The sequence below is a fragment of the Schistocerca gregaria genome, chromosome 5 (assembly GCF_023897955.1).
Source record: "Schistocerca gregaria isolate iqSchGreg1 chromosome 5, iqSchGreg1.2, whole genome shotgun sequence".
Taxonomy (NCBI): Eukaryota; Metazoa; Arthropoda; class Insecta; order Orthoptera; family Acrididae; genus Schistocerca; species Schistocerca gregaria.
The window spans coordinates 114523789-114549264 of record NC_064924.1 but is presented as its reverse complement, the minus strand read 5'-3'; the positions used below and the strand labels follow the sequence as shown (position 1 = coordinate 114549264).

General features: G+C 42.0%; 1 protein-coding gene across 1 annotated transcript in view; it reads left to right on the top strand.

Annotated features, from left to right (window-relative positions):
• Positions 1-14920: 14920 nt before the first annotated feature.
• Positions 14921-25476, top strand: part of LOC126272932 (shematrin-like protein 2) — a 67474-nt gene continuing 56918 nt past the window's right edge. Inside the window, exon 1 of the mRNA XM_049976229.1 lies at positions 14921-15009. Within this exon, the coding sequence (XP_049832186.1) occupies positions 14968-15009 (42 nt within the window). The 5' untranslated portion in view covers positions 14921-14967. The remainder of the gene's footprint in view (positions 15010-25476) is intronic.

Sequence of the window (25476 nt, the reverse complement as noted above, 5' to 3'; positions counted from 1 at the left end):
ACGCCGGGTGATGCGCCAGTATGGCGATAACGAATACACGCTTCTAATGTGTGTTCACCGCGATGTCGCCAAACACGGAAGCGACCATCATGATTCTGTAAACAGAACCTGGATTCACCCGAAACAATTACGGTTTGCTATTCGTGCACCCAGGTTCGTCGTTGAGTACACCATCGCAGGCGCTCCTGTCTGTGATGCAGCGTCAAGGGTAACCGCAGCCATGGTCTCCGAGCTGATAGTCCAAGCTGCTGCAAACGTCGTCGAACTGTTCGTGCAGATGGTTCTTGTTTTGCAAACTTCCCCATCTGTTGACTCAGGGATCGAGACGTGGCTGCACGATCCGTAACAGCCATGTGGATAAGACGCCTGTCATCTCGACTGCTAGTGATACGGGGCCGTTGGGATCCAGCACGGCGTTCCGTATTCCCCTCCTGAACCCAAAGATTCCGTATTCTGCTAACAGTCATTGGATCTCGACCAACGAAAGCAGCAATGTCGCGATACGATAAACCGCAATCGCGATAGGTCACAATCCGACCTCCATCAAAGTCGGAAACGTGATGGTACGCATTTCTGCTCCTTACACGAGGCATCACAACAACGTTCCACCAGGCAACGCCGGTCAAATGCTGTTGGTGCATGAGAAATCGGTTGGAAACTTTCCTCATGTCATCACGTTGTAGGTGTCGCCACCGGCGCCCACCGTATATGAATGCTCCGAAAAGCTAATCATTTGCTTATCACAGTATCTTCTTCATGTCGGTTAAATTGCGCGTCTGTAGCAAGTCATCTACGTGGTGTAGAAATTTTAATGTCCAGTAGTGTATTATTCATACTGCTTTTATATTTAAGAACTGGGTAAAATCTTAGTAAAAGAATTGAATAATCTGATTTACTTGTCCACTATACACACCACATGATTAAATCCTGTAAAAAGGTAACTCTATTGATTATCTGTAACTATTAACGGGACTGTCATCCCATAGTATACTTTATTTGGAAAGTAAACTAAATTTTTGTAAGAGGGTTATACGTGGCTTTTCCCATAACATTGTTGTTTGTTCTTTTGGGGTATATTATACGTTACAACATACAAAAAGTGTTTTTCTGTTAAAATTACAAATAAAGTAGAAGGGCTATAAACAGAAATACGATACTCATACATCCTACTCCCTATCATGTTTATGTCCACACATAGCATCCGATTACCTACTTTTCAAGGCACTGTACAAAGGTAGTGAAATGATATTAATCTGCATGTGTCTAAATTCATAGCTTAGAAATGAAAACTAGCCTTTTTGTTGGCTATTACTAAGAGTCTGAAGACTACACAGGGACATCTGTCTTGCACTGAACCCCCCTACCCACTTCACAAAAGATTTTTTTATTCAGCTGACATGCCCCACTTCAGAAATCTATATAGTGTGGCGCAACACCAACAAAAAGTTACACCTAACTCAAACTTTCACACCCTGCATGAAGGAATCAAAGGGTTCAGTAAGGAATCAGGTTAAAAATTTCCAACCCTCGTCATAATTAAAACCACATGCAGTCGTCCTCTGGGGCATCACAATTATTCACTCATTTTATCATACAAGTTTTGGGAACTGCACACCAATCTGTTACCCTAGATATTTGAAATGAGTGTGTCAGATTGTACCAAGGTCCTTACAATTAATGTGCAGAAGTAACAGATTACAATAATCAAAATGTCTACTTTTGTCACTAAGCAGAAGCCACATCCTACCTCGGCCATGGATGTGTGTGATGTCCTTAGGTTAGTTAGGTTTAAGTATTGCTAAGATCTAGAGGACTGATGACATCAGAAGTTACGCACCATAAAGCTCAGAGCCATCATTTAGAAAACAAGTGTAGAGTAGGAATCAAACCTCATATTACTAATCATAAAAGGAGAACATTGTAATATAATAAAATGGATGATGGTGGAAAGCTCAAAGCGAATACAGAATGGTGTACATAGACATGATGATTATCAGAGAAATGAGTGTTAGGTTTGATAGCATTTATATCTATAAGATCATAAAGTAATGATAGCTAAGGCCATCATATTGACAAAAGCTTTGAATATCAGTGTATTTTATGGTGAATGTGCAGAAGGAAAAGGCATTTAAAGATTACATGAATAAAACAATGCAGAGTTTACAGTGTGAAAAAGACCAAAATCCATAACTGGTGCAACCGAGAATAACTGCTGTTATGAGATAGCTATGGATATCGGACTATGAATTGTATTTACCTATCCAAATATTGACGGTGTTTTCAGAAAAATGTAGTGAACTAAATGTATCCTTAACATGTAGACCTTATAAAAATATAAGGTACATACACTCAGAAAGAGATAAAATGCTCTTGAAGAGTGTATCATTACAATGAGAGAAATGCTGATTTGATCAGTGAAAGGCATACTACAAAATATAATACAATAAAAAAGTGCCATTGCAGTTTGTACCAATGTGAGTAAATACATATGAGTTGCAACTGTATTGTTCACATCAATCAAATGCCAACTATAATTATTGTAATGTAAAGTGAGTTCCACAGTTTACTTCAACACAAAACATTTGATACAAACAGTAGAATGTAGTGTGGTGTGCGGAGTCACGTGTCACAGAGTCTCGTCAGACGTTCACCGGGCGGCTCTTTATTGGCAAGATATTGTGGAAAATGGGGCTGGCTTGTGCACTGTTTAATGTCGTCCGTGCCCCATGTGGTGTGATACAGACTATGCACGCAAATTGGCTAGTGAGGCGTATCTTCGAGTGACTCCACTGCATGTGTGTTCACTGTTTCAGTTCAGTCCTTTTTCCGTGAACCAGACGCCAACAGGCGCATGTGTTGTGCCTCGCGCCCTGACCCAGACCCTTGTCAATGGACGGGTGAGATTTGTCAGCTGCTGCAGGTGGCTTACAACCAGGCGTGTCACGTCGATCATTCCCTTGAAACTTTCCTGTGGAGACCAGGAGTCTCATAATGCAGATGTCTGTCATCCCCGCGTCCCGCCTCTCCCCCCATGGTGGGCCATACAGTAACTGCATACGTTGCGACCTGTATTTGTGATTGGGTCTCAAACCCAAGTTCACCATGCCTTCTCACTGACAGCGATACTTGTTGTGGCCAGGGATAACGTCACCTTGGCTCCTTGAGAAATGTGCAGGCCTTGCACTGCACATTAGTCACCCACTCAGCTATTCTCTCCCTAAAGTTCACTGCTCTCCCAACTGCTCAGGTACACGGCTGCTAGAAGTTGCTTCTCGACTTGCACTGTGGACCACCGTACAACACTGACACATTCTGTGTTGTGTTCATTGCCCACAACCCTTACAAATATGTTAAAACGTAGCTGAATGACATGTTACTCCCAATTTCATGAAACAGAAGCACCACTCATTTTATGGACCCCAGTATGCATGAAAACTACATTACACAATTATACCTGGTGTCTGAACTCACAGATACTAACAGAGAACATGATATGTAGCTTAATTTATGTGTGTGCCACAAATACTGCTTCGATTTCTAATTTGTGCAAGTGAAGGACTTGAAAGTGAATGGTTGGGGGGCCTCCACTTAGGACTAACTTTAAGTAGTGCTTATTATTAACGAAATCAAAAACAGAAAGCTAAACAACACTTCCTACTTCGAAAACTACCCTTACGAATTATCATGCATAAGAAATCTACATGCAAGTAATTTAAGTACACATGCTTTTGTAACTATCGTAGTGCAGCTGATATGTAATTTAAATGAACTGTATAATTTTTGTTTATTTTGTTTATAGACATTTTTATACTTTTAGCTAACTATGAAAAATCCTATCTTTTCCTTTTTGTTTGTATGTACAAATTTTAAAACGTAAGGAAATACTATTTTCAACACAAAATTGTGTCTTTTTAAATGGAAACCCGCCCATTATTTCGTATGTAATCAATAGCAAGAAAAATTACAAAAATGATGGTGTTGTTTGCATCGCAATACGCCAATTACATCCCGAGAATTTGCGAAGCGAAGATGAGGCTTGAAATAAATGAAGTGCACAGCTAGCGCATCCGTCCTGAGACTCAAGCGTGCACCTCATGCTGCTTGTGTCATGCGCTCACACAATTGGAAGATGTGCACAATCCACAAAAATAGACAAGTAACACGTCCAACACAAAGTTACGTTTTTCGAACTGTAAACGTATCTTTATTCCAGCAAAAAGACAGCTAGATTTACAATTAGAGATAACACACTTGAAATCACTTTGCTAAACCCATTTACTAGTGCCATCCAGCATAGAAAATACGTCGACATCTTGGATAATAAACTGTGTCGCGTGAACATATGTTCGAAGTGCCCAACGTTTGCATCAATGCACTTTTGCATACGGGTAACGAAAAGGTGTTCCACAGATGGTAGAGTTTCTACACATATTGCCACACATGCCTCAGTAATATGAAGTTTCATATCCTCTACTATCGTTGGGGGTTGTTGATACACGCTGCCTCTCACTGCTCCCCAAAGAAAGAAGTCTAATGGCGTCAAGTCGGGGGACTTTGCTGGCCATTGCACGGTACCTCCCCGCCCTATCCACCTATTGGGAAATGTCACATGTAGAAAGTCTCTGGCAACTTTTGCAGTGTGTACGGGACTCCCATCATGTTGGAACCACATTGATAGACGAGTTTCCTATCGTAAATCCTCCAGGAGGAGCGCTAGTGTGTGTTGTAGAAATGATGCATATTCCTGTCTATTCAATGTTCCATGGTAAAATTAGGGACCTACAATACAGTTAGCAATGATACCTCACCAAACATTGACACTCCACTGTCGTTGATGAGCACCTTGGCAAATTCGGTGGGGATTTTGCACGGACCAGTAGTGCATGTTCCGCAGATTCACATTACCATGATTTGTAAATGAAGCCTCGTCCGCAAACAACGTACTGCTTAGGAATAACGGATTACCTTTCAACTACTGAAGTGCATAACGACAGAATACAATGCGGGATTCAAAGTTATTCCCGTATATTTCTTGGTGCAGTGAGATATAGAACGGATGAAACCGATGCTGATGCAAGATTCCGCACACACTACTGAGGCTTATTTCTACACCTAGTGGAATTTATCGTACACACACCAGAGGATTGTGCGGTGCAGCAGCCAGAACAGCAATTTCGTTGCCATTGCCAGTCGCTGGCTTTGTACATCGACGTTTTGTGGGAGCCCAGCTTCCTGTTTCCGTGAGTGTCTTGCAGATGTTGCCAATGGTTCGACGTGACGGATGCTGCCGATCTGTTAGCATTCAGCATACATTATCACAGCTGCGATTGCATTTCTGTGACATTCGCCATACAGTAAATTAATATCTAGTTTTTCTTCACTACTGAAGGCCGCCATATCGACTAGATGACGGCTAATATAACAAGCAACAAAAAACAGGTTTTAATGTGGCCATATAAGTGAATTATGTTACAGTATGAGAGCAATTCAGCAGACCAGATTAGGAGACACTTGAACACTAAAGGTAGAGCATGCCGGGGTACGTTTACAACAGGATACAAGTGCCACTGTAGGCAGCTCCTGCTTTGAGCACAAAGCTACGTGCGATGTATTTAGTCAGAAAGTGTGACGCTGTTGGTATCCCTTACAAGCTACATTTTTCAAAACGTATGAGGTTTAGTAACGCGAAACCAAGTACGTTACAACTAATTGTAGCTTTAGTTGTCATTTCAAAACAATAAACATTATGTGGAGGACATCCATCATTTTGGTACCGTATTATTTGACACATCATATGAGGAGGACTGGTTCACGTAAGGTACAGCTCAAGAAGGGCTTAAACTATCCCCCTTCAGGAGTACCGGCAATGAAATAAGGGCCCGTGAATTGTTGTCATACAATACCACACCATACATTAACACTCCACTGACGTAGTACGTCAATCCCATCACGATTACGGCAGCGTGAGCTGCACGCTTGAGTCTCACGACGTGCGCTAGCTGAGCGCTTCATTTGTTTCAAGCGTCAACTTCGCTTCGCTGTATCTCGGGATGTAATTGACGTCTTGCGATGCATCCAACGCCATTATTTTTGGGGTTTTTCATGCTATTGAATGCATACGAAATAATACGGTGTGTCCATCTAAAAACAGACAAGTTTGTGTTGAAAATAGTATTGGTCTACGTTTTAAAATTTCGATTAGTATTTGGATTCCTAAACTCCTGCCTTACGTTAGTGCTGATGAGCACCGTTTTTGAATATCAATTGTTCTTCGAGATATTTGAGTTGTCAGAGTTGTGTGTGTGTGTGTGTGTGTGTGTGTGTGTGTGTGTGTGTGTGTGTGTGTGTGTGTGTGTGTGTGTATACATCACGCTTAGGCCACTTTCTGCTTTGTTCTTCACCTACCTTTTGTGAGGATGGCACGTGTGGACATAGTGACAACATATCTCCCAAACACCGTACAGTAAGAAGGTCAAAATGGACATCGGCTGCCATATTCATCGACATGACCGAAATTATAAACGCGTATGCATATTCTGGATGTACGCAAGCTACACTGATCTTCAGAAAGGACAGAATACCTTGAATGACTAGAGATAGGACGTCAATATTCACAGGGCATATACATTAGTAAGTTCTACACAAATAGTTTTTCAGTGTACACTTGGCACACGGTCTGCCATCGGCCGTGATAACTAGTTGTATGTGTTATAGCATCAACGAGTATGACGTGCGAATGGCGTACTGTGGTACAGCCATCCATGCTCCATTCACCTGATTCCACTTTCATCTGTCGTGGTTGGCAATTTGTCACTGTGCTGCACCCGTCATTTCAATACACCTCACACATTTTTGTTTGGCGACGAGTATGGGGATCTAGCGGGCCAGGGAAAAAGGTTGACATCCTGTGTCACCAAGAAGGCACGTGTTTGTTCTGCAACATGTGGTCATGTGTTATCTTTCTGAAAAATAGCGCCAGCAGTGCTGTGCAGAAAGGTTATGGTTACAAGTGGCAGGATGTCATTCACGTAGGTTACACTAGTCACAGTGCCCTAAAATGCACCAGCTACGGTTTATGATCGCACCAACCATTAGGCCTTGAGTTGGCGCTGTATGTCTCATGCGAATGGAGTCACTATGATGTCCCCCCCCCCCCCCCCTTCTCTGCGGTGAAATCATTTTATAGGAAATAGAACCGGGATTCGTCCGAAACCACTGTCTGATTCCGTTCTTGTCCCTCAGTGACGTCGTTCCACACACCACTGCCGTCTATCATGTTTCTGCATTCGCCAGAGATAGATGTAGAAGTGGACAACGCGCGCGTAATCCATGCCGTAGCAGACGACGACGGGCAGTCCCCCCTGATAGTGTACGACGTGTTATACCGTTCTAGTGTTGTGCAAGAGCCGAGAAGGACGCAGATCTCTCCTGGAATGCCATTTGGATGACAAGTCGATCTTCTAAGGGTTGGCCAAGTGGTGTGATCTGATCCATCTCGCCGGATTCTGAGGCCTCCGTGAACCATTCTGAGCACAATCGTCGCACAGCTGAAACATTAAGTCCCACACGAGCAGCAATTTCCCCGAAGCACCCATTTTCCCGATAGATGTATCACATTCTCTCATGCCAATAATGCTCCCTCTTCCAAGGGATGCTGCGTTCTCGGATTGCTGTGCAACAATTCAACAAAATAACATTACAGTTTTATTTCAATAAAGCAGGTTGTATTGTATTGTATTAAACCGGGGACCTAGAAACGACAGAGAGGCTTCGTCCTGCCATATCCCTAAGTCGTTCACAACCCTACAACAGGCCACAGCAGTCCACCCACCGCACCCACACCACGAACCCAGGGTAGGGTCCTGTGCAGTTCAGTTCGCAACCACCCCTCCCTTCGTGAATTCTCATACCAGACTGCGCGGTAGAATAAGTATGGTGTACGTGTATTTAGAAATGGTGTTTGCGCAGCAATCGCCGACCGACATAGTGTAACTAAGGCGGAATAAGGGTCTAGGTAGATGGAAAACCGCCTTAAAATCATCCACAGGCTGGCTGGCGCACTGGACCACGACACTAACCCACCTGGTGGATTCTAGCCGGGCACTGACGCCTTCCCACTCGGGAAGTAGCGCGTTAGACTGCGCGGCTCGGCGGTCTGGCTTGAGGCAGGTTGACAGTACTTAACTTTGTATTTAGAACGAGACTCGCAAGTCATGGGCGAAATGCAAACAGCAATGTTCTTTGCTATACACGAAGTCCCAACAAGCAATAGATATGGTTCACTACTAACTGGTCCTGTAGAACTCTCTGCCGTGCTAATACTCTGCGAATACTGTCCACTTATGTCCAGCCGAGGCTGGCAGGAGTGGCGCTTATATTCGCTTCAGCTAGGTGCCGCTCCTATCGTGGTGCGGTCCTAATTTCTGAGAATATACGTTTGGAGCACAGAATTGTAACTGAAACATCGACTTTTGGGAAGCAGGAACACAAGAGAATCGAAACATTTGAGATGTGCTACAGAGGAATGTTGAAAATTAGGTTGGTTAATAAGATAAGGAACGAGGAGGTACTGCGCAGAATCGGAAACGAACTTACGGAAAACATTAACAAGAAGAAGGGTCGGGATGATCTGTTAAGAAATCTGGGGATAATTCTGTGCTGCTAGAAGGAGCTGTAGAAGATAGAAACTATAGAGGAAGATGGAGATTGGGATACATTTAGAATATAATTGTGGACATAGCTTTGCAACTGCTACTCTGAGATAAAGAGGTGGCCACAAGAGAGGAATCCGTGGCGGGCCGCACCAAACCAGCTAGATAATTGATGACTTAAAAAATAAAAATAAATAAAAAAAGTTCACGGCCCGGGCAAAAGCATCAATGCCCAATCTGGTTCACCCAGGGACTAAGAGGCGCTGTCAGACCAGTCAAACAGAACTTTATGTGACCGGGTAGGTACACAGACTGCAGAACGTTTGTAAAGCGATACGGGGCATGCCAGACGAAAAAAATCACCCTATACGTAACAGCGCCATTAGGTGTATTTCCCTCGCTAAGTCAGTCTTTTGAACATGTACATTCTGTTATCACAGGCTCACTCACAGCACCGGAAGGCTACAGCTATGGCTCGTGGTAGTAGTCGGGTTCACCAGGTAGGCAAGGCCTATGGAATATTACGTTCGAAACAGTAGTGCAAACATTTTTTTTCTTGGCTAGATTGCACGTTTCGGAGTCGCAGTGGAAATTATCGGTAATCAAGGTCGGAAATTTGAAACCTACGTCTTCAGAGCATTGGCCACGTTATTGGGTACGAATCGCGTACGCACCGCGACATACCATCTCGGATGAAATGGAATAGTTGAGCTGCTCCACGGCAGTTATATCCAGCACAGAAACACCCAACATCACAGATATACTACCTGTCGTGCTTTTAGGTCTTCGTACGTCTTTTAACAGTAATCTGAAGAGCACAGAGAAGGAACTACTATCTGGACAACCGTTAATACTACCTGAAAGGTTTTTGTGCAGCATGGCACATGACTCAGTCATCACCTCAGACTTCGCTTTCCGATGGAGAGAACATATACTCAAGCTGAGATTGACAATGCCTAGGAAGCCGTTGGAAGGACGCTCGTTACTTTTAGCCGAGACAGACTATGGCAGGGGTGCGCTTTTATGCCACGATACAGTTCGTAAGCCACTGCAGTCACCGTATGATTGATCGTATCCGGTAGTCAGTAGGAGCAGCAATACTTTCCATATAATGGCCAATGGTACACACACCTCAATCGCCCTGGACTGGATCAAGCAGCGTTTCTAGATGCAACAGACATTACAACGATCACGGATCGGGAACCAGAAAAGACAGATGAATCAGAAACAAGAGATTTTCCCGTACCCCGCGAGCGCCACCGAACACCAGGAACTGAGACGTCTATGCCGGGAGGATCACTTCCTCGCTCCCTATTAAAACCAGTGACTCACGTGTGACACCGTCCGGTTTCAAGAGAGATATAGTTACTAGGACTGGACGAAATGTGAAATTCAATCTGCTCCATCGTTAGCACTAAAGGGGAGTAATGTAGTGTCTGGTTCTCACATGCTGTGCCCGAAAACATACAGTGCCGCATACAGGTTTCGAGAGGTGGCAGTTGCAAGATTTATTAATATACATGTTTACTTTTCTGTTCGTTATTCCATGCTTTTCGTTATGCGGGAATTCACGTTTGTGCCATCGAAAATTTGTGGAAATAAACACCTTCTTTTCTTCGATACCCACAGACAGTTTGATGGGGTAGAGAATTTATAAGAGGAATTAATAGGCTGGGCTGGTGTACGGTATAGTGGAAATTATTTAAGTGAATTGAGGAATAACAATGAAAAATAATATGAGTTTGATGGCAATCTATTACCTAACAGCATAGGGAACGCGACAAAAAGACAACACCAACCAAAGTAGTATAGTTTTATACGTGTTACTCACATATGAGACTGAAGCAATGTGCTGTTCGATGAAAGAAATGTTTCGAGGGATGAAAAATTAATAGTGATGGGAAAAGGGAATTAACCAATAGGAGAATGAAGGAGGTGGTTCATGTTGTGGGTTCCTGTAGTCATGTCCTAGTTCATAAACCACGGGCAACGAATGAGTGGCAAAGTAAGTGGTCCAGACAGTCGGGATACCAGTTACTTTGGAATAAGGCTGGGCATCTCGGACATATTCTGAGTCGTGGTCACCTTTGTGCTCATACGGCAAAGACTACCAAATCCACCGGTTAGTCCCTCAACCGTTAGGGGTAATACCCAATGGGACTCAGGGCAAGTAATGCTAGCAACCTGCTTCCCTGGTACTTTAAATATGATGCTGGCAACAATCAGAGCAAAATGCCTCAGACCTTTGGAGGTGACGGAGTCCCACCTCTAACTGACAAATCAGGGACTCCCAAGACACGGCTTGGCAAACAAATAGTAATGAGATGGGGAGCTATTAATATCAATGGGGGCTACGCTGGGAAGAAGGTAGAGCTGGCAGAGGCTGCAAGTAAGATGGGGCTGGACGTTTTAGCTGTTAGTGACATTCTGGTAAGGGGTGAGAAAGAAGAGGAAGTGGGAGAATACAAGGTCTACCTGTCAGGAGTCAAAGCAGGAATAGCACAATGGGGTGTAGGGCTTTACATCTGGAAAGAAATGGAACCCAGCGTAGTTGGAATAAGGTATGTAAACGAACGACTGATGTGGATAGATTTGACAGTGTCTAGCAAGAAAATTAGGATTGTGTCAGTACATTCGCATTGTGAAGGGACAGATCAAGATAAATGGATAGTTTTTATGAGGCACTCAGTGATATACTTGTTAGAGTAAAGAACAAGGACAGTGTTCTGCTTATGGGTGATTTTAACGCCAGGATTGGAAATCGAACAGAAGGGTACGAAAAAGTTATGGGTAAATTTGGAGAGGATATGGAGGCCAACGGGAAACAACTCTTGTATTTCTGTGCCAGTATGGCCTTAGTAATCACAAACTCCTTTTTTTTAAACATAAGAACATTCACCGGTATACTTGGGAAGGCAGGGGAACCAGATCTGTCATTGACTATATAATAACAGATCAGGAATTCACGAAGGCTGTGAGGGACACACGTGTATTCAGGGGATTCTTTGATGACACTGATCATTATTTAATCTGCAGTGAAATTGGGATTGTGAGACCGAAATTGCAGGTGGTCAGGTCCATATGTAGGAGGATAAGAGAGGAGAAACTTCAGGATAAGGAAATCAGGTAAAAGTACATAACAGAGATCTCAGAAAGGTACCAGGTAGTTGAATGTAGTCAAATACAGTCACTGGAAAAGGAATGGACTAGGTACAGGGACACAATACTAGAAGCGGCTAAAGAATGTCTTGGAACAGTAGTGTGTAAAAGCAGGAAGAAGCAAACAGCTTGGTGGAATGACACAGTCAAGGCAGCTTGTGAAAGGAGAAAGAAGGCGTATCAAAAATGGCTACATACTAGAAAGTTATGTTGAAGAAAGAAACGAAGCCAAACAGATAATTGCAGCATCCAAGAAGAAATCTTGGGAAGACTTTGGAGACTATGGGTCAAGCTGCTGGAAAACCATTCTGAAGTGTAATTAGCAGTCTTGGAAAGGGAGGTAAGAAGGAAATGACAAGTATTTTGGACAGGTCAGGAAAACTGCTGGCGAATCCTGTGGATGCCTTGGGCAGATGGAGGGAATATTTTGAAGAGTTGCTCAATGTAGGTGAAAATACAATCAGTAATGTTTCAGATTTTGAGGCAGAATGGGATAGGAATGATGACGGAAATAGGATCATATTTGAGGAAGTGGAGAAAATGGTCAGTAGATTGCAGTGCTATAAAGCAGCTGGGGTGGATGAAATTATGTCGTAACTCATCAAATACAGTGGAATGTCAGGTCTTAAATGGCTTCACAGGATAATTGAAATGGCCTGGGAGTCGGGACAGGATCCGTCAGACTGGACAAAAGCAGTAATCACACCAATCTTTAAACATGGTAACAGGAAAGATTGTAACAACTACAGAGGTATCTCTTTAATGAGCGTTGTAGGTAAAATCTTCTCTGGTGTTGTTGAAAGGAAAGTGCGAGTATTAGTTGAGAATCAATTGGATGAAAATCAGTGTGGGTTTAGGCCTCTTAGAGGTTGTCAGGACCAGATCTTTAGCTTACGGCAAATAATGGAGAAGTGTTATGAGTGGAACAGGGAACTCTATCTATGATTTATAGATCTAGAAAAGGCATATTACCGGGTTCCTAGGAGGACGTTATTGTCTGTTCTACGAGATTATGGAATAGGAGGCAAACTTTTGCAAGCAATTAAAGATAGTCAGGCAGCAGTTAGAGTTGACGGTAAATTGAGTTCATGGTTCAGAGTAGTTTCAGGGGTAAGACAAGGCTGCAACCTGTCGCCGCTGTTGTTCATATTAGTTATAGATCATATGTTGAAAACAGTAGAGTGGCTGGGTGAGATTAAAATATGTGAACACAAAATAAGCAGTCTTGCATATGCGGATGACTTAGTTGTGATGGTAGATTCGATTGAAAGTTTGCAAAGTAATATTTCAGAGCTAGATCAGAAATGTAAGGACTATGGTATGAAGATTAGCATCTCCAAAACGAAAGAAATGTCTGTGGGAAAGAAATATAAACGGATTGAGTGCCAAATAGGAGGAACAAAGTTAGAACAGGTGGACGGTTTCAAGTACTTAGGATGCATATTCTCACAGGATGGCAACATAGTGAAAGAACTGGAAGCGAGGTTAGCAACGATAATGCAGTGAGCGCTCAGCTACGATCTACTCTCTTCTGCAAGAAGGAAGTCAGTACCAAGACTAAGCTATCTGTGCACCGTTCAATCTTTCGACCAACTTTGTTGTATGGGAGCGAAACCTGGGTGGATTCAGGTTACCTTATCAACAAGGTTGAGGTTACGGATATGAAAGTAGCTAGGATGATTGCAGGTACTAGTAGATGGGAACAATGGCAGGAGGGTGTCCACAATGGGGAAATCAAAGAAAAACTGAGAATGAACTCTATAGATGTAGGAGTCAGGGCGAACAGTCTTAGATGGTGGGGTCGTGTTACACGCATGGGAGAAGGAATGTTACCCAAGAGACTCATAGGTTCAGCAGTAGAGGGTAGGAGGAGTCGGGAAAGACCAAGGAGAAGGTACCTGGATACGGTTAAGAATGATTTTGAAGTAATAGGTTTAACATCAGAAGGGGCACCAATGTTATCACTGAATAGGGGATCATGGAGGAATTTTATAAGGGGGCTATGCTCCAGACTGAACGCTGAAAGGCATAATCAGTCTTAAATGATGATGATGATGATGATGATGATGATAGTGATGATGATGAGAATAAAGGAGATGAAGCATATTAGAACAGCGAATGGGGGAATGAACGAAAGCGGGAGTGACCTAGTAGAATTTCGCACTGAGCATAATTTAATCATTGATAAAGCTTTGTTTAAGAGTCATGGAAGAATGGTGTATACGTGGAATATACCTGGAGACACTACGAGTTTTTTCATAGGTAACATAATGTTAAGACGGAATTTCTAAACTGTATTTGAAACTGCAAAATGTTTTCAGGGGAACATGCAGACTCAGCATGTAATTTCGTGGTTATGTACTACAGATTAAAACCGAAGACATTGAAGAAAGATGGAAAATGAAGGAGACAGGTTTTGGGTAAACAGTAGACGAGTGAGTACATCTGAAAATGGAAACAGCAGCACAACTTTTTCTGCTTTTTTTTTCAGCACCCACAAGACTTTTACAGTGAAGCGAAGTATCCATAAAGAGTGGGCAAAATTAGGCATTGGCACCTTTCACCTTATAGTCAGTTAATAAATTTCTTAGTAGAATCCACTGATGTATCAAGTGCACAGATTCACACACACACACACACACACACACACACACATATATATATATATATATATATATATATATATATATATATATATATATATATAATTTTTGTTAACATGTTTTACTTATTTAGAGGTTTTCTGAATTTCAAGATAGTAGCTATCCACTTTGGCATCCAAGGAAGGAGTAGCGGATAGCTTGCTAGATGCTTTCATTTTAGTAATATTGAATTGAATCAGAGTGCCATTACAAGACAGTGTATAGTATATTCGTCAAAACTGCGCGCTGATAAAGAAATCATGAAATATACAATAAGGAGACATACGGAACCGTGTAAAACACGTCAGTCGGCTATAAGATAGGAATTTTATCCGTACGTTGCAAGTCGCCTCTATCGTTTATCTTTCCCGAATAGCCACTTTCTAGCTTTACTGCTGCTGTAATCGTGAAGTAAAACAAATAAAAGCATAAAACTGACTTATACGAGCTTTGATTCGGTAGTTGCGTCTATATAGGACCCCAGTCAGTGGAAGGAGCTGTGAAACGGCACCGAGATGAAACCAGCCTTCTTTCTGCTATGCGTCTTCGTTGCCATCGTAAGTGAAAACGTTATCTTTTGTCAGAGTTAACCGTCTTTCATTCCAACGTAAAGGACCATTTTCTTACAATTTACTGCACACAGCGACATCTAACATTTAGATATTGATTTTAACTTTTCTGTCAATGAATTTTAATTACTAGCCCGTGACATATTCGAATATATTTTCATTATTTACAGGATACATACCTTAGCTCCATTTCCGCATTACCTTTTGTTTATACGTATGTCCAGGAAGGATGCGATTATACTTTAAATTCATGTAAATTTAAAGGAACAGTCATTATCTCTGTAATATTTCTTTATTAACCAGTGTTGGCTTATGTATAAGCCATCTTCAAAATTTTTGCCCCCCCCCCCCCCCCTACCCACGCAAACAAGGGCTGGTCCTGCTACCATGATCGTACGAGAAAGCCGAGGAGCTGCCAGCACCAGCCATAGTGGGCCAAAATTTCTCAGTATGTCTTACATAACCCAAAACCGGTTAATGAAGAAATACGAGGGTGAGTCAAATGAAAACTTTAAATATTATTTATTGTGCAGAAGTTGTACAAAGCTGTATCACTTTTCAACATAAACTCCCCCACGCGCAATCCAAGTCCTCCAGCGATTACAAAGTGCATAAATTCTTTTAGAAAAAAATTCTTTTGGTAGTCCGCGCAACCACTCATGCACCGCGTGGCGTACCTCTTCATCAGAACGGAACTTCTTTCCCCCCATTGCGTCTTTGAATGGTGCAAAAATATGGAAATCACTTGGGGCAAGGTCTGGTGAGTATGGTGGATGAGGAAGGCGCTCAAAATGCAAGTCTGTGATTGTTGCAACTGACGTACGGGCAGTGTGGTGCCTGGCATTGCCATGTTGCAAAAGGACACCTGCTGACAGCAATCGACGTCGCTTTGATTTCATTTCAGGCCGCAGATGATTTTTAGGAGATCTGTGTACGATGACCTGATGACAGTGGTCCCTCTAGGCATGTAATCCTCCAAAATGACGCGTTTTTCGTCCCAAAAGAGAGTCAGCATAGCCTTCGCTGCTGATAGTTCTGTTCGAAACTCCTTTCATTCGGTGATTAGGTATGGTGCCTTTGCTTGCTCGCTCTCTCCGTTTCCGGTTGGTGTTAGTGAACCCAGGTTTCGTCCACTGTAACGATTCTTGCAAGGAAGCCATCACCTTCTCATTCAAAGCGTCGAAGATGTTCTTCACAAGCATCAACACTAAAATGTAGACACTAAATGGACAAGCATCAACACGTCGTTCTCTCATTTCAGGAGTCAGCTGCCGTCTCACCCATCTTGCAGACACTTTGTGAAACTGGACCACATCATGCACAATGTGATGTGCTGACCCATGAGTAATCTGTAATCAAGCTGCAATGTCATTCAGTGTCACTATACGGTTTTACTTCAGTATGGCTTCAACTGCTGCAGTGTTCTGTGGAGTCACAACTCGTTGTGCCTGACCTGGACGAGGAGCATCTTCCACTGAAGTCACACCATTTGCGAACTTCCTGCTCCATTCGTAGACTTGCTGCTATGACTGACATGCATGGCCGTACTGGACCTTCATTAGTCGATGAATTTCAGTAGGTTTCACACCTTCACTACGCAAAAACCGAATAACAGAACACTGTTCTTCCCTGGTGCAAGTCGCAAGTGGGGCGGCCGTCTATATACTGTGTAGCACGCTTACCAACTTACAGGATAATGGCACGAAATTTCGATTTGTTGTTACAAATTTAAGGTTTTAATTTGACTCACCTTCACATTATTGCGACACCGACTTCATTTTAACTTCAATATAGCATGAAGTCGCTGTTCTCCTTATACTATGATGTCTAAATTTGTATCCTACAAATTTTGGTTAATGTGTAGGGTAAAACTCATATTTGTCGGCGAGAAGCAAGGCCTATGTGAAAGATTGGCAATGACCAGCAGCTTTGTAATGCAGAAGGGTCTAGAACCTCCCTAATTAAAACCTCAACAGTTCATCTCTCCAGAATGAAATGTTCTTAGATAGTTCCCTGGTGATCACTTCCTTTGGTAAAACTATTCGGAGACAGAATAATAACCCCCTCAGGTGACCGACGTAGGAGTGTCTCGATGGGGGTCATCTGGAGAACGAAGAAAGCGGACGTTTTGGGTATAGGACCATCAAATATTTCGAATTACATTCAAATATTTGAAACTATAAAGAGAAAGCTATTAGGGTTAAAGCTGAAATTAACAGGTATTACTGTAGTGAAATGGAAAAAATGTCACATATTTGTGGTCACGTTGATTTACGATACAACGTGCCGGAGTCATTACGAAGAGGGGGTAAAAACCTGCGTTGCTGTGTCCGAACCGTGACAAACATAATGGTCTTGGGTAGCTTGGATGACTCAGTTGGTAGAGCACTTGCCCGCGAAAGGCAAAGGTCCCAAGTTTGAGTCTCGGTCCGGCGCACAGTTTTAATCTGCCAAGAAGTTTTGTGACCAACATAATTCCCACTAGCCCATCACGATCAAATTAAACAGAATATTTTCTTAATACTGTCATACATTTATTCAGCTTCCCACTTTGGTAATTTGTGCGTAAAAAGATCATTTGTTCATCTCTGATGTTTGAAGACTAACTGATCTGAGGAACAGACGTTATGTTGATGTTGTCCAAATTAAAATCGATAAATTAACGTCCCGTAACATAATCGATGTTTCATCACCCGTCTTCAGTCCGTACAATCATCTTTCACATTAGTGACAAATTTCAGACTGCGAAATTGATACTGCTTTTGCATCATATGGTAGTGTGGTCACTGTGGTTGTTTTTATTGGATTTCCGCGCTTCAAATATCCTGAAAATGATGTTGGATGTATAAATGCCGTACATGTGTGGTTAGTGTTCCGTTCCGCTGCATTATAGTCACTTTATTTTAACATATCAAGTGTTTCAAATACACAGTTTTTCAATAAAACGCTTAACTTTTTGCTAAATACAATTGAATTTATGGCTCATGTGAATGTGCTGGTCGTAATTGTTTCGCGTTATTGTTCCTTGAGGAGGTTCTGCTTCCGTAATCTTTAGGTTCGTTAACCATCAAATATCGATTCTGCAGAAATGGTGCGTTCTGCAAATAAACAGTGTTGACAGGTGGACGTAGAAAAACATCTCCATATTTTAAAGACATTTACAGTTACTCTTAGGCGTTAGAACTAAAGTACTTCCCTTACGAGGAGTGAAAACAAATAATACAAAACTAAGTGTCTTCATTTACATGCACTGGGCGCGATGTAATGCTGAAGCAGTAGAGATAATTTTATAGTGAAAGAGGAGAATTAGTGACAGATATGAAAGGAGGTGAAAATACAATACTGAAGTGACGGAATGGCGACAGCAGTGGAGAGATTAGTAGGAGGGATTCCTAGAAAATATAAATAAGGAGAAGTATGAAAACATTCTGGTCCAATTAGATGAGGCAAACATTTTGTCCCTGAATGAAAGGAGGAATTAATATAAGTGGAACAGACTGGGGAAAGAACGATAATACGGAATTCACAGCAGAATTGTAAGATATATATTAGATTATCAGATATTTGATTGCCATGTAAACGTTTGTGCTGACTCTTATCTTAATGTGTTTGGGCTAAAAACTGATAAAACTCAAAAGATTGAAAGAAAAGTAGAATTCTGACAAGCGAAGATGACGAGAGGCATAGTTGAAAGACTTTGAGGCAAATATGAATCGTGTAAGTAAGGCACATGGATACCAGAATGAGACTTTCACACTGCAGCGGAGTGTGCGCTGATATGAAACTTCGTGGCAGATTAAAACTGTGTGCCGGACCGAGACTCGGACTCGGGACCTTTGCCTTTCGCGGGCAAGTGCTCTACCAACTGAGCTAGCCAAGTACAACTGAACCCCGTCCTCACAGATTTACTTCTGCCAGTATCTCGTCTCCTACCTTCCAAACTTTACAGAAGCTCTCCTGCGAACGTTGCAGAATTAGCACTCCTGAAAGAAAGGATACTGCGGAGACGTCGCTTAGCCACAGCCTGGAGTATGTTTCCAGAATGACTTTCACTCTGCAGCGAAGTCTGCACTGATATGAAACTTCCTGGCAGATTAAAACTGTCTGCCGGACCGAGACTCGAACTGGGGACCATTGCCTTTCGCGGGCAAGTGCTCTAGTAACTGAGCTACTCAAGCACGACTCACGCCCCGTCCTCACAACTTGACTGCTGTGAGGAAGTTTCATATCAGAGCACACTCCGCTGCAGAGTGAAAGTCTCATTCTGGAAACATCCCCCAGGCTGTGGCTAAGCAATGTCTCCTCAATATTCTTTCTTTCAGGAGTGCTTGTTCTTCAAGGTACCTAGGAGAGCTTCTGTAAAGTTTGGAAAGTAGGAGGCGAGATACTGGCAGAAGTAAAGCCGTGAGGAAGGGGCGTCAGATGTGCTTGAGTAGGTTAGTTGGTAGAGCACTTGCCGGCGAAAGGCAAAGGTCTCGAGTTCGAGTCTCGGTCCGGCACACAGTTTTAATCTGCCAGGAAGTTTCACATGGGTACCAGTTGAACAGAAGAGAAATGAAATGGAGATAATTCGGGTTTTAGAAGGCTTGACAGTTACTGCGGAACCAGGGACCATAAAGAGTGGGTAATTCAAAATAAGTTTCAACCAGACAACGAAAAATAAAAAGGAGCAAAATAAAGCACAACAATGCCAGAGGTGGAAAAATGCAGCGAGTGGTTTCGGTTAGTCGAAAATTAAATTACCATGAAGTTTGTAGGGGATAAATCAACTTGAACTGGGTAGGAATTGCCACAGAGATCGGCGAACTGTTTTTCATAAAGAGCGTGCAGCCTCCAGTTGTAGGTGACAAAGTCTACTTTGTGGTTTACAGTACACAGGTGATTCATATTCTGTTGTGATTCTGTGTTGTGTTACTATGTTGGCTGACAAAGAATCACGATAGTTAAATAGGTCCTCAGATTCCAAAAACTTCTCCACTGCTAATTTTTCCTTTCGTTTCAAGAGTTTCACTTTCTCTCGTTATCCATTTAAACCCATGAAATTTCAAAATCGGCTTCATCAACCCTGTGGGTAATTTCGTGTCCTCGGCTTCAAAGTCATATATTGACAAGGGCGCTACCAGCTTGTCGTCCACAGTCCTGCATACGAAACAACGTCCCTTGTTTTGATTGTCAGGTATACGTAATACGATCCTGGCAAACCAGTTCCTGTGCTCACTCATAATAGTTTTGATCTGTCGTGCAATGCGGCTTTATCATGAGAATTAATTGTTAGTGGCCTTGAACGCACTGTAATTGAGATGAACCTTGTGTCATTGCGGCACTGACACCAATTTTTCCCAAACAAAATGACGTCCCCTCAGGTTCCACTATACATTACCCAAAGTCAGTTCTAGCGTTATGTTGATAGAGAAAAGCCGATCCTATCATTTGAAGATAATCATCGCCTGCTTGACTTCCTTATACTCCTGGAAATGTTTTGTCTCCATTTGGAAACACAATATTTTCATTCTCTCGTCCAGCAGTACAGAGATACACCAACTTATGCTTTTAATCTTGACAAACACACAAACACACACACACACACACACACACACACACACACACACAAACACACACACACACACACGCACACGCGCACGTGTTGCTTATCACACGATTCTGATGACTTTTCGTAGATACTATGAATTTTACACCAGTATCTGTGATAATGTTATGCTAAGTCCTAACAATGGTAATATCAAATTGTTGTTTAGCCACACTCCTTACTGGGATTAATGTAAACTCATGAAACTGGAAGAGGAATGGATACCCTGGATTGATCGCTGAGACGAATGAATTTAATTATTGGCTGGCACAATACAATAACTTACTAATATAACAACCACATGCAGTTGTACGATCATACTTTCTTTATTTGTAATTATGACCAATTGGTATTCACTGAGAAGAAGGTCCAACTCTGGTAGCAAATGATGGTTTAGATCAATAAATTGAATTGGGAACGTGGTAAGGGTTCGTAAAATAGTAGTGGTAAGTTGCTGATAATCTTCACTTAGGATTGTTGAAAAATATGGGAGAATTCCAGTTGTTGCGCGTGTGTAATCCTATGTTTAATCGTGGGAGAATCAATTGAATAAAGAGGATTATGCAAGCACTATAATTCGCCTGACAAAAAATCCTCAGAGGTGCTAAGAATAATTTAATTCAACACTGTCAAAACTATGCAAGAATTTACAATACATGCATATATTACGGGGACTTAGAGAATTTTCTCACAATGAAACAACATTACAGGCACGTTTGCACAGTATGATCGACATCTGCAAAGACATGAGTCTAGCACAGGTATAACAATTTGAAATTACATAATACTGGAATCTTACTGAGCTCAACGGATAATATGTGTCTGTGGTGTCGACACAATGGCACACGTTTATAAGTTTAGCAGTTCACAAAATATAATGGGTTTTGGTCTTGCATTGTGGGCGTTCACTTACCGTGGTACTATTCTACATGACAGCAGCGAATATATTTAAGAAGCAGTCATACAAAACACGTAAAAAGGGCCTGGTCAGGAAATCAAGCTTTCACGGAAAAATCACAAGATCCTAAAATCAGAGTAATACTCATTTCAAAAACTGAAATTTCCAGTCACATCCTAGCACTGAAAGAGAGAGTGATAGTATATACACGCACTTAAACAACATTGTAATAAATTCATTTTACTCATTGCAGAATAAATATCGATCATGTCCCCGTACCCTAAGTGCATGTTAAATCATTTTTTTCTTATTGTTTTATGTAACTGGTGTATCGCTGTGTTAGAACACTTCATGAGATTTGTCAGCTGGAGTAACACCTGACATATTTAACTTTTGCTTTTAATCCAGTCGCCAAAGTTGATTCTCTTGAAGTAGTCTTACTCCTAATAAGTGTCTCTGATGTCCCGAGTGTGGTTGAGGCAAGGCTTCACTACATCACTTTCTGCAGCTATTATTAGAGCAGAAGAAGATAACTTCCACTCATATCATGAAAAAGCAGGTCCACTACAGCAGTAGTAGCGCAACTTTCAAACTGATATCAAATTGATTTGCAAATTAATTACATTGATCAATTAATTACTGCCAACCCCTCACCCATATCCCCCAATTATGACACGGGGTTTCCCAGCCAGTAATGGGCCCCACGATTCAAAATGCCAGAGACCTTTCCGGGGCTTGAATCCCAGTCCGTCTGGATGGATAGGCCAAGTGCACACCCCAACACAGATAAACTGTCCACATACAGGAGAGGAAGGTTAGGTAAATGTATGTTACTTGTTTTGGTTGGAAAACTGGATTAAACATAGGTCCTAATTACATAATGAATCATAAAGATCGGTCCTAATTGCACATCTATATTTATAGCATTACACCAGGAGTGTCTAAAATCGCAACACAGCCCAAAAAAAACAGTGTCCTACAACTGGTGCTATCTTGCTGGGATAAAGTTTCACAATACCACTCCAACCCTACATAGAATCACCCCTTCACCTACAAATTGGGAGGAAAAGGCTGGAGTGGAAGGTACAATCTTGTTTAGGCAGGAAGTGTGTTCAAATGACGAGTTACAGGCATTGGACAAAGAGCAGTTCAGTCAGTGTATTACCTGTAAGCATACAGCTGAGGACTGAGTCTATCACATCAAAAAAAAAAAACCTATAAGATTCTTACAATGCATCATAGAAGTAAAAACCTTTTGCATATTAAGTTTAATCCTGTGACATATACTTGTATTGGCCTACTCGAGCAGATGGACATGATCAAAGATGTATGCACAGACCTGTTTGTAGTGTTGTCGAGCTGTCTGATGATCTTTACATTTAATCTCATCTTCCACAGTGATGGGTTAACAGATGTACAGTGTTCCACCAAGACTCTCCTAAGCTAGTATCATAAAACACAAGTGTCTAGCACTATATGATATGAACATAGAACAAAACTAGTACTGCATTCCCATTCAAGTGTCTTAAATACCATTCCATAGAAATTAGTTCACAACCAGAGCAGTAAAGCCCCTTTAAATTTCATTTCCAACTGTCTGATGAGACGAATTCGATGGATAAAGAGTGTTGCTCACATGATAGTCAATTATATGTGTAATGATCGATGTGTTTGTATAGGTCGATGGATATCTAAAAAGCATAAAAAAGTACTAAAGTTCTATTTAATAACTTTGACTGAAATGAGCACATACATTTACTATGGCAGTCTGACTCCTTCCTTAGAGCAACAAGACGCTGAACGCCTACTGAAATGCATGTAAGAGTATATTCAGTGTACGGATGGTGTCATCTCCTCAGCTGAAAGGACACCTTCATCTTCAATCTGAAAGGTGCATGAGTCTTTCGAAACAGGTTCCGACTGTTGGTATACTTTCAGCAACCTAGTTTCAGAAACATTTGCGAGGGTAATTACTATTATGGACAAAGGGATGTAAGGCGAAAAGTTAATGCCCATCAACCATGATGTGTCGTTTCCTGTTACTATCTTAATGACATAAATACCTGTGAAACAGGTCGGCTTTGGAAATCATGATTTCAGTTAATTACAACACAGATTGAGTAGGATACCAGATTTCAATAATACAGCAATAAAAACAAGTAGACCTACAAGAGTTAAAGCTAACCCAATAATGAAATGGCTCGTAATTTATTTAAAGGGAGGAGGCAGGCGCTGCGTGGGGTGGTCACGTGGTCTCAGGCGCCTTGTCACGGTCCATGTGGCTTCCCCCGTCTGCGGTTTGAGTCCTCCCTCGGGTATGGGTGTGTGTGTTGTCCTCAGAGTAAGTTGTTTTACGTTAGATCGAGTAGTGCGTAAGCTTAGAGACCGATGACCTCAGTTGTTTGATGGCATAAGACCTTACCACAAAAAAACAGGCAGGCTTTTAATAATAACAGCTTCACCTACATAAAAATACCAATTACAAAACAGTCAGACCTTCTTTAATAACAGCTTCAGCTAATTAAAATTACCAAATACAAAAACAGCAGACCATCAACATTAACAGACACAGTGATGTAAAGTCACCAATTCGAAAACAGCCAGGCTTCCAATTATAACAGCTTCAGTTAAGAGAAATTACTTCAAGAGAAACCAGGCAGGCATTTTCTAATAAAAGCTTCATTTAAGATAAATTACCAAATAGAAAACATATATTCCATCAATGAGAACAGCTTGAGTTAAGGAAAATTACCAAATGCAAAACAGGTAGACCTTCAATGGTAACATATTCAGTTCAGTGAAAGTACCAGGTAGAAAACAAGTAGGCTATCTTTCATAACAGGTTCACTTAGGTAAGACAAACAAATAAAAAAGGGATAGGCATATGTCAATAACTGCTTCGGTTAAGTAACCATAACTGAATTACCTGCTCACAAGGACTGCACCACAAGGCTTATATTAAGGGAGCAAAAGACTGCACCAAATAGGAGGCCAAGAAAGATAACAACGAGAGTACCAACCTTTCAAGGCTCTTTTCGTTGGGTACAGAACGGCAAAAGAAGATGAGGTTAATTCAGTGACAGTGCAAATAGGTAGCCAATCTGTGTACGTGTGCCCCTGCAAGGTACCTCCTCCTAGAAAACTAGGCTGCCAAACCGAGTTACATAGCCCAAGAAATTGCAAATTTTGAGACCCAGGCACTTCCTAAGCCATTATGATTAATAGACCAATGATGTCAGCAACTCCTGCAGGTAACTTGAGACCAGTGTCCAGCAGTATTACAAGAGAAAGGTACTTATCTTGTGTTCGGAGACATCTGGCAGGGAGGTCGTCTAAAACCCAACCATCTAGTTACTACATGATGATGGGGTGGTGGGAGGTCCGGCTCACATAGTTTAAGATATCCTGTTTAGAGACGACAGGGCCAGAATCGACTCAGGGAAACCAAGCAAATCACAATTTAAGGACCCAACAGATGGTGAAATTCATCGTATAAGAAAGCGCAATGATCTCAACAGACCTATAAGTATCAACAAGAAAATAACAGGTAATACGTCAAATACAAAATTTAACCGAAATTCGTGAATCAAAGCTGAAACGTGCCAGTTTCTAAGGCGGTCCAGAATTCAGCAAAGAGCAATTGGCTTCAAGTTTCTCATCAGTGTGCCACACCCCAGAGCTGGATCGCCACCTATCCAGGCTACGCATGTAGATGGCTTTCGAAGTCAGCCACCCGTTCAAATTAGCCCACAAATATGCCGAGCGACCACTCGCCAGACTTTGTGCCCAGGACGCTTTCACAAGTGCTCGCCTTACTCCCCAGGCGGACCTCTCAAACAGTCCCCCTCGCTGCGTTATCACTCCTCGACATACCACTCCCATACTCATTAAACTTCGCGAAAAGCTGTTAGTGGTCTCAAACCAGAGGGATCTCACGCGACAGAGCGGGCTAGTGGCGGCAGCAATTCGA